Below are 14,957 nucleotides of genomic sequence, written 5' to 3'. Positions count from 1 at the left end.
ACCCCCTGAGTAGAGAGCAATCATGCACCCGAGGATGGTTAAAGGTTAGTCTTAGGACCACATGAGTAAACAAGCTATTCAGATAAATACTTCTGCATTCCCTTGTTACTTGCTTTTCTGCTGTTAACGTAAGGGAAAGAGGAGTAGGTTGTCTTCAGCCAGATCTTTCACTGAAACTATGCAAACTCCCCAGCCTTCCAAGAAGGTTTGTGACTATTTCCTTTAACTTTACAATTTCTCCTACCATTCTTACTGAACCACCACAGTAAGTGTTTTGTGTATTCCCTTAAAAAATTATTTTATTTTATTTTTTTGTAGAGAAGAGTCTTGCTATGTTGCCTTACATTGGTCTCGAACTCCTGGGCTCAAGCAATCCACTCATCTTGTCCTCCCAAAGTCTGGGATTCTAGGCATGAGCCAGCACGCCTGGCCTATGGATGCCTTTTCTCAGTTTCAGGACTTCCCTTCTATTCCTCGTTGGCTGAGAGTCTTTTTTTCCTTTCATGAATAGGTATTAAATTTTGTTAAATGCTGTTTCTACATCTATTGAGATGGTCATATGGGTTTATAGCTTGTTAGTATAGCAAATTATATTGATTGATTTAAAAATACTAAGCCAACCTTGTATTCCTCCTGGGATGAAACTAACTTGGTCATGATGTATTATTGTTTTTATATACTACTGTATTCATTTTGCTAAGTTTTAAAAGGATTTTTGAAAAAAAATTAAAAGGTTTTTGTGTCTAGATCCATGAAGGATATGTGTATAGTTTCTTTTCTTATAACATCTTTGTGTCATTTGGTATCTGGTAATCCTAGCCTCATAAGATGAGTTGGTAAATGATCTCTCCTTCTCTATGTACTAGAAACATTTGTGCAGAATTGATATTGTTTCTTCCTTAAGTGTCCAATGAAGCCACGTAGACCTGGTGTTTTCTTTGTGGAAACATTTTCTAATTAAGAATTCAATATCTATGCCAGATGAGATGGCTCACACCTATAATTCCAGTGCTTTGGGAGGTTGAGGGGGGAGGAATGCTTGAGCCCAGGAGTTTGAAACCAGCCTGATCAATATAGCAAGACCTTCACCGTTGCACTCAAACTTAGAAGACAGAGCAAGATGCTGTCTTAAGAAAAAAAAAAATTCAGGTTTTTTTTTTTTTCTTTTTTTCAGATTGGATCTGGCTCTGTTGCTCAGGCTGGAGTGCAGTGCTGTGATCCAGGCTCAATGGAACCTCTGCCTCCTGGGTTCAAACGATTCTCCTGCCTCAGCCTTCCAAGTAGCTGATTACAGGCACACAGCACCATGCCCAGCTAATTTTTGTATTTTTAGTGGAGATGGGGTCTTACCATGTTGACCAGGCTGGTCTCCAATTCCTGACCTCAAGTGATCCACCCACCTCAGCCTCCCAAAATGCTGGGATTACAGGCATGAGCCACTGCGCCCAGCTGTCTCATTTTTCCTTAGCAGGCTTTGGTCGTTTGTGTTTTCCAAGGAAACTGTCCATTTCATCTGACTTAAATGTATTCACATAAAGGTTTTAATAATCTATCCTATTGTCATTTTAATTTCCATACAATTTGTAGCAGTGTCTCTTCTGCTCTTTCTGGTGTGGTTAATCTGTGTATTCTCTCTATTATTCCTAATCAGTCTAGCCAGAGATTTATCAACTTTAGTTTGTAGAGCCTACTTCTGGTTTTACTGACTTTTGCTAATGTTTTTGTTTTCTATTTCATTTATTTTGGCTTTTTTTTTTTTTTAAGATGGAGGCTCGCTCTGTTGCCCAGGCTGGTGTGCAGAGGCATGATCTTAGCTCACTGCAGCCTCTGCCTCCCGGGTTCAAGCGATTCTCCCACATCAGCCTGTTTTGGCTTTTATCTTTATTATTTATTTTTTTTACTTGGCTCTTCCTTTTTTGGTTTTACTTGGCTCTTCCTTTGTGGTACAAGCCTCAGCAGGGTGCAGTGGCTTATACCTGTAATCCCAGCACTTTGGGAGGCTGAGGTGGGAGGATTCCTTGAGGCCAGGAGTTCAAGACCAGCCTGGTAAACATTGTGAGACTCCTTCTCTACTAAAAATACAAAAATTAGCTGGGCATGGTGGCACATGCCTGTAATTCCAGCTACTCAGGAGGGTGAGGCATGAGAACTGCTTGAAACCAGGAGGCCAAGGTTGCAGTGAGCTGAGATTGAACCACTGCACTCCAGCCTGTATGACAGAGTGAGACTTTGTCTAAAAAAAAAAAAAAAGGAAATGCTTACATTATTGATTTGAGGTATTTCTTCTTTTGTAATATGTCAAAGTGGTGCTATAAATTTCCCTCTTAGCACTACTGTGGCTGCATCTCAGAAAATTTGATGTCATGTTTTCACTTTCATTCAGTTCAAAATATGATCAAATTTTCCTTGTGATTACATATTTGACCCATGGGTTACTTAATTTCCAAATATGGGGGAATTTTCCAGACATCATTCCATTATTCTTTTCTTTCCTTCTTTTTTTGAGATGGAGTGTTGCTCTGTTGCCAGGCTGGAGAGCAGTGGTACAATCTTGGCTCACTGCAACCTCTCCCTCCTGGGTTCAAGCAATTCCCTTGTCTCAGCCTCCTGAGTAGCTGTGACTAGAGGCCTGCACCACCATGCCTGGCTATTTTTTTGTATTTTGGTAGAGACAGGGTTTCACCATGTTGGCCAGGATGGTCTTGATCTCCTGACCTCGTGATATGCCTGCCTTGGCCTCTCAACGTGCTGGGATTACAGGCGTGAGCCACCATGCCCAGCCCATTCCATTATTATTTTCTATTTTTCTTTTTTCTCCTATTTATTTATTTACTTATTTTCAGTTCCCTCTCAGGCTCTAAATTCTGTTATTATTTTCTAGTTTAATTCCATTGTGTTCAGAGATGTACTTTTTATGATTGAACTCCTTTAAAATTTATTTATTTATTTATTTTAAGATGGAGTCTCACTCTGTTGCCCAGGCTGGAGTGCAGTGGCCTGATGTCGGCTCACTGCACTCTCTGCCAAGCAGGTTTAAGTGATTCTACTGCCTCAGCCTCCTGACTAGCTGAGATTACAAGGGCATGCCACCACTCCTGGCTAATTTTTGTATTTTCATTTTCACAGGGTTTCACTGTGTTGCCCAGGCTGGTCTCAAACTCCTGACCTCAGGTAATCCACGTGCCTTGGCCTCCCAAAGTGCTGGGATTATAGGCATGCATGAGCCACCACTCCTGGCCTCTTTTACATTTATTAAGACTTGTTTTATGCCTCCAAATATGGTATAACTTGGTGGATATGCATTTGAAAATAATACATATTCTGCTGTTGTTGGATATTCCATTAATGTTGTTTATGTGGAATTGGTTAATAGCATTGTTTGAATCTTGTATACCTTTACTGAGGTATCACTGCCTTTTACTTGTGAGCATTTATATCATTTATATTTAATGTAATTATTGATATGATTGAGTTTGAATCAATTTTGCTATTGGTTTTTCATTTATTCCATTTGTCTATTGGTCTTTTTTCTCTTTTCTTTTTTATTTGGAGACAGATTTGCCCTCTGTTACCCAGAGTGGAGTGCAGTAGAGCTATCACAGTTCACTGCAGCCCGGCATTGGTCTATTTTTCTGCATCTTTTTTTTTTTTTTTTTTTCCCGAAAAAGGGCCTCCCTATGTTGCCCAGGCTAGAATATCAAACTCCTGGGCTCAAGTGATCCTCCTGCCTTAATCTCCCGAAGTGTTGGGAATACAGGTGTAAGTCACCAGAGTCAGTCCGTTTCCGCCCCCCGCCCCCCGCCCCCTTAGGTACATAATTCAATGCCAACAGTTCTCTTTTTTCAATACTTTAAGCATGTCACTCCACGGGGACGCTGTCTGGAGAATTCCATAAGCCTCATCCTCCAGGACCACAGGGCAGACGGGACAGCCCTTAGGGCCGCTGCACCCCATAAGGTCCCTTTGGAGGAGACAAAGACCCGAGACAGTTCCGTGGCGAGGCCGAGGGAGATGGGACGATGGGGCAGGGAGGACCGCGGTGTCCCCGCCCTTTAGGATCGTCCCAACCTTTGGACCCACTCACGCTTGGGGACGTTGAGGAGTGTTGAAGTCGCCAAGACGCGAGTCCACGGGCAAGAAGCCACACGCATTTTGCCGCTTGTTCCGCGCAAGTGCAGAGCGCGTGGGCGGTGTTGGGCACCTTCGGCCGCGCCCTCAGCTCCACCCCCTGTGGGCGGGGCCCGAGCCAGTCCCTAAAGCCACGCGACCGCCCGCTCCGGGGCTGGAGCTGCCGACCGCTGCGCGCTACGCCCGGGTTGTCGCCGTCCCCCGTTGCCGCCGTCATGTCCCAGCAGCTGTCCCGGGCCCGGCCCGCCACGGTCCTGGGCGCCATGGAGATGGGGCGCCGCATGGACGTGCCCACCAGCGCCGCAGCCATGCGCGCCTTCCTGGAGCGCGGCTACACCGAGATAGACACGGCCTTCGCCTACGCCGACGGCCAGTCCGAGACCATCCTGGGCGGCCTGGGGCTCGGGCTGGGCGTCGGCGACTGCAGAGGTAACAGTGGCCCCTGATCCTCCCCCTGCCCTGTGCAAAGCTGAGCCCGCCCCCAGCCATGCACCGCGCCGGCCCCCGGCCCCAGGCAGCACCGACGGCTTCGTCCCGATCCCACTCCCGTCCACCCCGCAGCTCAGGAAACCCCAGGCTTCTCAGGCACATTTAGCTCCGGACAACTGGACGGTGCTTTGTCCGGACTCCCTTTCTCTGGTCTTGTCTTCCGGGAGGTAACCCAGCACCCTCATGGACGCCTGGATGACTTGGTCTCGCCTGGAATGACTTGGCTAGTCCCTCTCTGGGGCACGAAAACCATTGGAATCTGGCATTGTGCAGCTCCTGTCCCCACCTGTAGCCTTCAGGTGCCCTTGACAGGCCTGATCTGTAGACGTTCTGATCTTATCGCCTGGCAGTTCATGGCACAGTGCTAGATCAGACTTTGGACCCAGCACACTCTCTACTTCCTCCTGCTCTCATGCCAGTCGTAGCCCTTGACTTTGCTCTGAGTACCTTGTGGTACTCACCAGGGTGGCAGTTGCCTGGGAGCCTGGGCAGCTCCCTCAGCACGATGGGGAATTTGGGGTGGTACAGAATCGAACTGCCCTCTTTGTAGGAGGCTCTGTCTGAGGCTATTGGAGACAAACGGACACTAACCCACTCCAGGAAGCTCCAGTTCTAGAGATGGCTGGTGAGCCCAGAATGAGCCCTTCCTGAGAGGGACTCCGTGAAGAAAGAATGGATAGGAGTTTGCCAGGAGGAGTAAGAGGGGCAAGGGCATCAGGGCGGTGGGCGTGGGTGTGCAAAGGCAATGTGATTTGGCAATTCTGAGGGTGCTGGAGGAGGCAGGTGTAGCCCTAGGGGAGGATGTGTGTATAGGGGAGGAGGAGCGGCGCTCAGTCCGACGCCATTGGCAGTGCTTAGGCTGATGCCTGGCAGACACACAGTGAGGGCTGGGAAACCTTAGCTGTTCCTTTCTTCTCAATATTAGAACCTTTTGCCTCCTTCCACTCTTGAGTGTCTGAGTGGAGTCTTGTCCATTTCTCCTCTGCCCTCCTGCCAGCCTAAGAGACTTTCTAAGTGTGAAAAGTGGGAAGAGGACTCTCCACTCACCTGTTAGTCCAGCCCACTAGGAACTAGGTTACTTTTTTTTCACCACATGGTGCATCCCAAACAAAAGAAGCCTAGTGCACGCATCTCAGTGTAACACTTTTTTTTTTTTTTTTTGAGACGGAGTCTCGCTCTGTTTCCCAGGCTGGAGTGCGGTGGTGCGATCACGGCTCACTGCAACCTCTGCCTCCCGGGTTCAAGCAATTCTCCTGCCTCAGCCTCCCGAGTAGCTGGGATTACAGGCGCCTGCCACTGTGCCTGACCAGTTTTTGTATTTTTAGTACAGATGGGGGTCTCACCATCTTGGCCAGGCTGGTCTTGAACTTCTAACCTCGTGATTCACCCACCTTGGACTCCCAAAGTTCTGAGATTACAGGCATGAGCCACTGCACCTGGCCTTTTTTTTTTTTTTTTTTTTTTGACAGGTTCTTGTTCTTTTGCCTAGGCTGGAGTGCAGTGGTGCAATCATGGCTCATTGCAGCTTTGACTTCTCAGGGCTCAAGCAACCCTCCCACCTCAGCCTCCCAAGTAGCTGGGATTACTACAGGACTGTGCCACCACACCCAACTAATTGTTTGCATTATTCATAGAGACAGGAGTCTAACTTTGTTGCCCTGGTCTCAAACTTCTGGGCCTCCTGCCCTGGCCTTCCAAAGTGCTGAGATTACAGGTGTGAGTCACTGCAGATCTGCACCCTCTGCCTGGCCCTTAGTTCTGATTTTTTTTTTCTTTTCTTTTTTAATCCGTCTCTTCCGTCTTTGAGTCCAAGGTTGGCTGGGCCAACGTCCTTAGATCTCAGATCTGAAGTGAAGTGCACACTGAGAAGCAGAGGCGTGGTTTGGAAAAATTCCTAATGAATAGTACCTAAAACCTGCTCCCTGCCAGATCTCAAGGGCTCCAGTGACTGCCCTCCTGCCAGCCTATGTGACTTTCTAAGTGTGAAAAGTGGGAAGAGGACTCTCCACTCACCTGTTAGTTCGGCCCACTTGGAACTAGGATCCCCTTTTTTTTTTTTTTTTTTTTTTGAGACAGGCTCTCATTCTGTTGTCCAGGCTGGAGGGCAGTGGCATGATCTTTGCTCATTACAGCCTTGATCCCCCAGTCTCACATGATCCTCCCAACTCAGCTTCCCAAGTAGCTGAGATTACAGGCATGCGCCATGATGCTTGGCCAATTGTTGTATTTTTTGTAGAGACGGGGTTTCACCATTTTGCCCAGGCTGCTCTTGAATGCTTGGGCTCAAGAGATACACCCACCTGGGCCTCTCTAAGTGCTGGGATTATGAGGGTGAGCCACTTTGCCTATTCTCCAGCTAGGATTTTTTTCTTTCTTTCTTTTTTTTTTTTTTAAGACAGAGTCTTGCTTTGGCACACAGGCTGGAGTGTAGTGGCAAAATCTCGGCTTACTGCAACCTATCCTTCCTGGGTTCAAGCGATTCTTGTGCCTCAGCCTCCCAAGTAGCTGGGACTACAAGTGTGAGCTACCGAAGCCAGCCTCCAACTTGGATTCTTAATAGGGGGCAGAGCGCGATGTGTTCAGCTCACTTCTTTTGTTTTTAGACAATTTTGCTCCGTCTCCCAGGCTTGAGTGCAGTGGCATGATCTGGGCTCACTGAAACCTCCACCTCCCAGGTTCAAGCGATTCTCCTGCCTCAGCCCTCCATGTAGCTGGGATTACAGGCATGCACCACCATGCCCATATAGGTTTTGTATTTTTTGTTGGCCAGGCTGGTCCCAAACTCCTGACCTCAAGTGACCCGCTCACCTCGGTCTCCCAGAGTGCTGGGATTATAGGTGTGAGCCACTATGCCTGGCCTTAAGCTCACTCCTGAATCACTTGATTGGCCACTCACTGATCTGTTCTATCCAGTAAGTCTAATTGATACTTGCCTTTCCTTCCCAGGGGCCCATGTGAGGCCTCTTGGGTCTCTTAATTCCTGCTGCAGTCTCCTTGCTGATCTCCCCACTTCCAGCCTGCTTTCTGTCCATGCTGCATTCAGAATCATCTCCAGAACCACCACCTCTTTCCCCATCTTGAAAGCCTTCAGAGTAGGCTGGGCATGGTGGCTCACGCCTGTAATCGCAGCACTTGGGGAGCCCAAGGTGGGTGGATCACCAGTTCAGGAGATCGAGACCATCCTGGTCAACATGGTGAAACCCTGTCTCTACTAAAAATACAAAAATTAGCCAGGCGTGGTGGCACATGCCTGTAATCCCAGCTACTCAGGAGGCTAAGGCAGGAGAATCGCTTGAACCAGGGAGTCGGAGGTTGCAGTGAGTCGAGATCGTGCCACTGCACTCCAGCCTGGTGACAGAGCAAGAATGCATCTCAAAAAAAAAAAAGGCTTCAGAGGCTCCCTACAGCCCCCTAAAGTCCCAGGGACCCTTCGGCATCGGATCTGTGGTCTCTTCTTTTGCACCAAGGGCCCCCGTGGACCTGGTGCTCTGGAAACACTCCCACACGTGGCTTTCCACACACCTCTTGCTTGCTTTGGCTGCGTCCCCACACTCTGGAATGAGCTGTTCACCGTTCCCCACCTGGTGGCCTCTGACTTCCCCTTGGAGATTCTGATTCAGATTCTGAGGCAAGCCTTTCTGCGCTCCCAGCGGGCCTCGCACCCCTATGCTGTGGGTTTCTCTAGTACCCTGTGCGTCTCCCTTCCTCACTTACTCTAGAGTGGCCCCTTAGGCTGTGAGCCCTAGGCAGCAGGGATCAGCTTCTCTCCCAGCCCCTCATGCCTGGCACATCCAGCTGCACCATCGTGATAGTAGCGGCAGCTCATAATGAGCACTTTTATCCAAGTTCTGATCCATCCTCAGGATCTCTCTGCAAGATCGCACTATTTTCACTGTCACGTTGATAGTTACAGGAGGCAGTCAAATGCCTCTGCAGATCAGGGCAGGTCCCCGGTGAAACCCCACCTACAAGCTGAAGACAGTTTAAAGCCTGAAAGCCAAGCTACAGGTGAAGTCCTTGGACAGGATTGAGAAGCTGTCTTCCTGCTTGGCACACTTTCCTCTGATTGGTCTCCACTCTTCACCTATTTCACACATACCCCCACTTTCCTAATCGGTTTTCTACACTGCTGTGGCCACATTTGAGTGGTGTCTTGGTGTGTTTGCCTTAACCTTTTTTGCATACTAGCACACCAAACAGCACGCACTCCCCATTCTGAGTCCATAAAAAGCCCCGGACCCAGCCACACCGAGTAAAGTACCCACCGAATTGCAGGGGTAAAGGACCCTGAACTGCCCTACCCCTGGGTCCCTCTCCACTGAGAGCTCACCCTTCATTTGTCATCATATCCTCACTCTTTTTGGACGTATGTCAAGAGCTCAGGAATCTCTGAACACAGGTATAAGCTATCATACAGGCAGGCTGGGGCGCATCTGGCCCAGCCACAGACTGAGCCGATATACAAGCCAGACTTGGCCAGGCCCAGCGGGCAGGGTACCTCCAGCGGCAGGTAGTGGGATCTGGGCAGGGGGGCATCACTGACCGGAGATCCCAGCTCAAAAAGTGACTGAGAAAATTCCTGCGTCAACGTTACAGTTGAAGGGATCAAGACGCGGGCTAAGTAACTTGGTGAAGATTGCAGAGTTAGTCATAGCAGAGCTTGAATATGAACCCAGCCCTCTCTCTTAACCATTATACCAGACCCCCTTCCAATGTTTGATCAACTGGCCTAAATTTTTGTTTTTCTTTTCTTTTTTTTTTTTTGAGATGGAGTCTCACTCTGTCGCCCAGGCTGGAGTGCAGTGGCGTGATCTTGGTTCACTGCAACCTCCACCTCCTGGGTTCAAGCAATTCTCCTGCCTCCCGAGTAGCTGGGATTATAGGTATGCACCACCGTGCCCCGCTCATTTTTGTATTTTTGGTAAAGACCGTGTTTTACCATGTTGGCCAGGTTGGTCTCAAATTCCTGACCTCAGGCGATCCACCTACCTCAGCCTCCCAAAATGCTGGGATTACAGGCATGAGCCAATGCGTCCAACCCTGAATTTTCATTTGTCTCTCCTCTCAGTGAAAATTCATACCAAGGCCAATCCACTGTTTGGGAACTCACTGAAGCCTGACAGTCTCCGGTTCCAGCTGGAGACATCACTGAAGCGGCTGCAATGTCCCCGAGTAGACCTCTTCTACCTGCACATGCCAGACCACAGCACCCCGGTAGAAGAGACACTGCGTGCCTGCCACCAGCTGCACCAGGAGGTGAGGGGACTCCTGAGCTCTGGGAGGTGGTCCGCCACTGCTCTCCTTATCCTGATCCCACTCATGAGAGCAGAGGCACCAGGGTGGTCCCAGGGTGCAGCAGGAAACAGCCCCACTCCCAGGGGCCCCACCCTGCCTCCCCTTACAGGTCTGGGCTGCTGGGTTCTGACTGCAGCCTCACTCGTGCAGGGCAAGTTCGTGGAGCTTGGCCTCTCCAACTATGCTGCCTGGGAAGTGGCTGAGATCTGTTCCCTCTGCAAGAGCAACGGCTGGATCCTGCCCACTGTGTACCAGGTGAGGGCCGGGGCTAGAGAGGCCACAATCTCCAGGACTCCTGCTCATCATGGGCTCTCTTTGCCCCTCTGACTGCCCCCCGTGCCTTCTGCATAGCAGCCACTCCCCTGCTGAAAGCTGCAGATGGCTCCCAGTTACCCTCAGGATGCCGTTCGAGCTCCTCAGCCTGGCCGCTGGGCATCTGCTTCCTTCCTGCCTGAGTGTGCACCTTGGTCCCTTTCTTCCCCACCTCACCCTGCACGCAGACTGGAACCCACCCTCCCCGCCACTGCCCCTTCTCTGGGAGAAGGGTTCAGGTCTCACACAGGTGTGTCTTCCGTTGGAAGCTTTTCTAGATGGGCCCAGAAGACACTGAGACCTCAGGTCCTCATTTACCTCCTTATCACTCATTCTACAAATGTTTGTTCATCTGCTGGGTGCCAGGCACTGGTCACAGAACTTTCTAGTATATTATGATTGCCTCTACTTGATTATAACTGTTTATGCTTGACCTTACTATAAATCCTTGAGGGAAGGGACCTTGTCCTTTTGGCTTAAGCATATAAATCTGACAACCAGCTTATAGTTGGTGCTCATGAAAGTTGGCTGAAGGAATGAATTTTCCTTGGTCATAAGCCCCCTTCACCAGCACCAGTAAGAATAAGTATATGCTCAGATGGTTAAGGTCCTAGAATTGTTAATGTCTGAAATAAGGGTTCTACAAGGGTAAATTTGAATTTTGACACATCCATCCTCTCCCCGGGGTCCCTCTCCCTGCAGGGCATGTACAACGCCATCACCCGGCAGGTGGAACCGGAGCTCTTCCCCTGCCTCAGGCACTTTGGACTGAGGTTCTATGCCTACAACCCTCTGGCTGGTACGTGGAGCATTCCTGGCCCTGTCTCAGCCTATTCCCACCCCACTGATGCCCAGCCCGGGACGTGGGAAGCAGGGAGGGTTTGACAAGAGGCTGGGCTGCATCCTTCACCCCTCCTGGGTCCCTGCCTCTCCCTTAGTCCAGAGCCCTGAGGGACGTGGCAGCTTCTGGGGCACTCTGGGCCTGGGGGCTGACTGCTGCCTTCCTGCAGGGGGCCTGCTGACCGGGAGGTACAAGTTTGATGACAAGGATGGGAAACAGCCCCTGGGCCGCTTCTTTGGGACGCCATGGGCAGAGTTGTACAGGGATCGGTGAGCAGGGGGTGCCTGGTGAGGATGGCTATGGTGGGGTCCGCTTATGTGCAAAGAAGTCCTGGGCTGCTCCTGGGGTGAGGCCTTTCCTCACTGCCGCGCCTCCTCCCCTGCATTCCTTCAGGAATTCCCAAACCCTCCGTGGGTTTTCTTCTTGTCTTGAGACCTCCAGGAGTCGATGAGGCTCCCTGGACTTTGGGGTCTTGAAGTCGTAGCTCTTTCCTGAAAAATCACCTGCTAGGAAGGAAAGAAAGAGCCCTGGAGGGAGGTCTGCTCCATCTGAGCGGCCCCTGTGTCCCTAGGGAAAGTAAGTTCAGGCTGATGAGTCCTCAAGAGTAAAGATTCGTGGAGGTCTCTGGTGAGGGGGCTGGCATCCTGGGTGGTTCTCGTGCCCAGTGAAGGGGGAGACCGATGCCTAGAGAGGACACCTGCTCAGGACCACAGGGTGTGGGTGGGGCAGTGGCCCTGGATGGCTCTTCGGTTATGGCTCCCAGTGTCACCCCCATGGTACTGACCCCTGTGCCACTGTCCCCCCTTCCCAGCTACTGGAAGGAGCACCACTTCCAGGCCATTGCTCTGGTGGAGAAGGCCCTGCAGGCCGCGTATGGCGCCCGCGCCCCCAGCATGACCTCGGCTGCCCTCCGGTGGATGTACCACCACTCACAGCTGCAGGTAGGCAGCGACCTGGGTGCTCAGCTTCTGCCCTTCCAGGGGAACCAGGAATACCTTTAGGTGAAGGCTAAAACATTTGTTTTCTTGATTCCTCAGAAAGTTCTCTTTCTTCGAACTCTCACAAATATTCTTCCCACTGGTCTTTTTCTATTTTTTATTTTTTTAGAGACAGAGTCTCCCTCTGTCACCCAGGCTGGAGTACAGTGGTGCAATCTTGGGTCACTGCAACCTCCGCCTCCTGGGGTCAAGCGGTTCTCCTGCCTCAGCCTCCTGAGTAGCTGGGATTACAGGCCTGCACCACCATGCCCAGCTAATTTTTTGTATTTGTAGTAGAGATGGGTTTCACCATGTTGCCCAGGCTGGTCTTGAACTCCTAAGCTCAGATAATTTGATTTGTCCTCCTCAGACTCTGAAAGTGCTGGGGTTACAAGTGTGAGCCACTGTGCTTGGCTTTCCCACTGGTCTTTGATTGTATCTGAGTGTCAGGATTTGTTTTATTTATTTATTTATTTATTATTATTATTATTTGTCTAAATATTCCACAATGCAGGAGTGTCAGGATTTGTAATGAGGGCTTCAGTACAGGGATTTCCTTATTCCTTAGGCTTTACGAAATATGATTATCCCAGTGTTATTAATGAAGAAACTGAGGTTCACCCAGTTATTAAAGGAGCAGACATTTTAACACAGTTTGAGTGTAAAGCCCACTAGTCTCACTTTTTTGGTGGAAGCTGGAGTTTCCCTCTCTCGGTGCCTCATAGATGTTGGCTAGTGTCTGGCATATATACAGTAGGTGATCAATAAATTAGTGCTAAGTGCTCTACATAATTTTTCATACCCATAACCATGTTGAAAATAGAGAAGAGGTTGCAAACATTTTCTCCCATTCTGTAGGCTGCCTGTGCAATCTGGCGATAGTTTCTTTTGCAATGCAGCAGCTCTTTAGTCTAATTTGATCCCATTTGATTATTTTGCTTGTTGCCATTGCTTTCAATGTTTTAGTTATGAAGTCTTTGCCCATGCCTATGTCCTGAATGATACTGCCTAGGTTTTCTTCTAGCGTTTTTATGGTTTTAGGGCTTATGTTTAAGTCTTTTTTTTTTTTTTTTTTTTAAAGACGGGGTTTCACCATGTTGGTCAGGCTGGTCTTGAACTCCCGACCTCAGGTGATCCGCCTGCCTTGGCCTTCAAAGTGCTTGTTAATGTCTGAAGAGGATTACAGGCATGAGCCACCGTGCCTGGCCATGTTTAAGTCTTTAATCCATGTTGAGTTAATTTTTGTATAAGGTGTAAGGAAGGGATCCAGTTTCAGCTTTCTGCATATGGCTAGCCAGTTTTGCAATCTATCGATCTGAAAAAGGGCTAATATCCAGAATCTACATAGAAATTAAACAAATTTACAAGAAGAAAACAAACGACGCTATCAAAAAGTAGGCGAAGGATATGAACAGGCAATTCTCAAAAGAGGACATTTATACAGCCAGCAAACATAAGAAAAAAAGCTCATCATCACACTGTGGAAGACAGTGTGGTGATTCCTCAAGGATCTAGGACTAGAAATACCATTTGACCCAGCAATCCCATTACTGGGTATATACCCAAAGGATTATAAGTCATTCTACTATGAAGACACATGCACATGTATGTTCATTGTGGTACTGTTCACAATAGCAAAGACTTGGAACCAAACCACGTGCCCATCAATGTTAGACTGGATAAAGAAAATGTGGCACACATACACCATGGAATACTATGCAGCTGTAAAAAAGGATGAGTTCATGTCCTTTGCAATGTCATGGATGATGTTGGAAACTGTCATCCTCAGCAAACTAACACAAGAACAGAAAACCAAACGCCGCCTATTCTCGCTCGTAAGTGGGAGTTGAACAATGAGAACACATAGACACAGGGAAGGGGACATCACACACCAGGGCCTGTCAGGGATGAGGGGCTAGGGGACGGATAGCAGTAGGAGAAATACCTCATGTAAATGACGGGTTGATCGGTGTAGCAAACCACCATGGCACGTGTATAGCTATGTAACAAACCTGTACGTTCTGCACATGTACCACAGAACTTAAAAGTATGTAAAATAAGAAAATAGAAAATAGAGAAGAGGATTGAGTCTCAGAGAGGTTTAATAACATAGTCATGTTTACAGAGCTGCTGTGGGCAGAACTGGGCTGTGAATGTAGGTCTGCCTGGAAGCACCCTGTGGCAGTAGGGGAGAGGATACAGGTTTTGAGTTACATGGGTACAGCTATCCAAGGCACCTTAGGTTCTTTCTGGACATATGGGGTATAAGAAAGCCCAAATCTCAGCAGGGAGGTGGCTGGGAGGGGTGTGAGTGGAGTCGCCGTGCAGCAGAAGAGGGTTGAAGTCTGGCTGTCTCCCTTGCAGGGTGCCCACGGGGATGCAGTCATCCTAGGCATGTCCAGCCTGGAGCAGCTGGAGCAGAACTTGGCAGCGGCGGAGGAAGGGCCCCTGGAGCCAGCTGTCGTGGACGCCTTTCAACAAGCCTGGCATTTGGTTGCCCTTGAATGTCCCAACTACTTCCGCTAGGCCCATTGTGGCTCAGGCTGCCCCAGGCTTTTCTGTCACCTCCTTTGCTCGCTCACACTTTCTCTAATTTAGAACTGCCTCAATAAATTCTTAGGAACAGAACTATTTGGACAAAAACCTAACAGTAGAGTCACCACCAAATGAAGAATAAAACCTTGACCACTACTATTTCTATTATAAAGTGCAAAAAAAAAAAAAAAAAAGAATAAAACCTCCCAAGATGCTGTGTGTTAGTCCACTTGTCTTGCTATAAAAAAAATACCTGAGACCAGGAGCAGTGGCCCACCCCTGTAAACCCAGAACTTTGGGAGGCCAAGGCGGGCAGATCACCTGAGGTCAGGAGTTCAAGACCAGCCTGGCCAACATGGCAAAACCCTGCCTCAACTAAA

General features: G+C 49.0%; 1 protein-coding gene across 1 annotated transcript; it reads left to right on the top strand.

Moving 5' to 3' along the window:
* The first annotated feature begins 4,282 nt into the window (after positions 1–4,282).
* On the top strand, positions 4,283–14,794 carry LOC105708402 (aflatoxin B1 aldehyde reductase member 3). Its single transcript, XM_012439756.2, has 7 exons — positions 4,283–4,557; positions 9,686–9,873; positions 10,063–10,167; positions 10,927–11,023; positions 11,235–11,334; positions 11,877–12,006; positions 14,407–14,794. Exons 1-7 carry the CDS (start codon positions 4,344–4,346, stop codon positions 14,566–14,568), a joined length of 996 nt encoding a protein of 331 aa, XP_012295179.1. The 5' UTR covers positions 4,283–4,343; the 3' UTR covers positions 14,569–14,794.
* Positions 14,795–14,957: the final 163 nt, after the last annotated feature.

This window comes from Aotus nancymaae, unplaced genomic scaffold (genome assembly GCF_030222135.1).
Source record: "Aotus nancymaae isolate 86718 unplaced genomic scaffold, 86718_ANA_hifiasm-v0.15.2.pri h1tg000053l, whole genome shotgun sequence".
Classification (NCBI taxonomy): Eukaryota; Metazoa; Chordata; class Mammalia; order Primates; family Aotidae; genus Aotus; species Aotus nancymaae.
This window is presented reverse-complemented; position numbering and strand designations above follow the sequence as displayed.

Bases quoted from the DNA above. Each gene is read 5' to 3' on its own strand.
- LOC105708402 (XM_012439756.2), top strand. From the start codon at position 4,344: ATGTCCCAGCAGCTGTCCCGGGCCCGGCCCGCCACGGTCCTGGGCGCC. The intron at 4,558-9,685 runs GTAACAGTGGCC...CTCTCCTCTCAG, and splicing joins GGGCGTCGGCGACTGCAGAG to TGAAAATTCATACCAAGGCC. The intron at 11,024-11,234 runs GTACGTGGAGCA...GCCTTCCTGCAG, and splicing joins TGCCTACAACCCTCTGGCTG to GGGGCCTGCTGACCGGGAGG.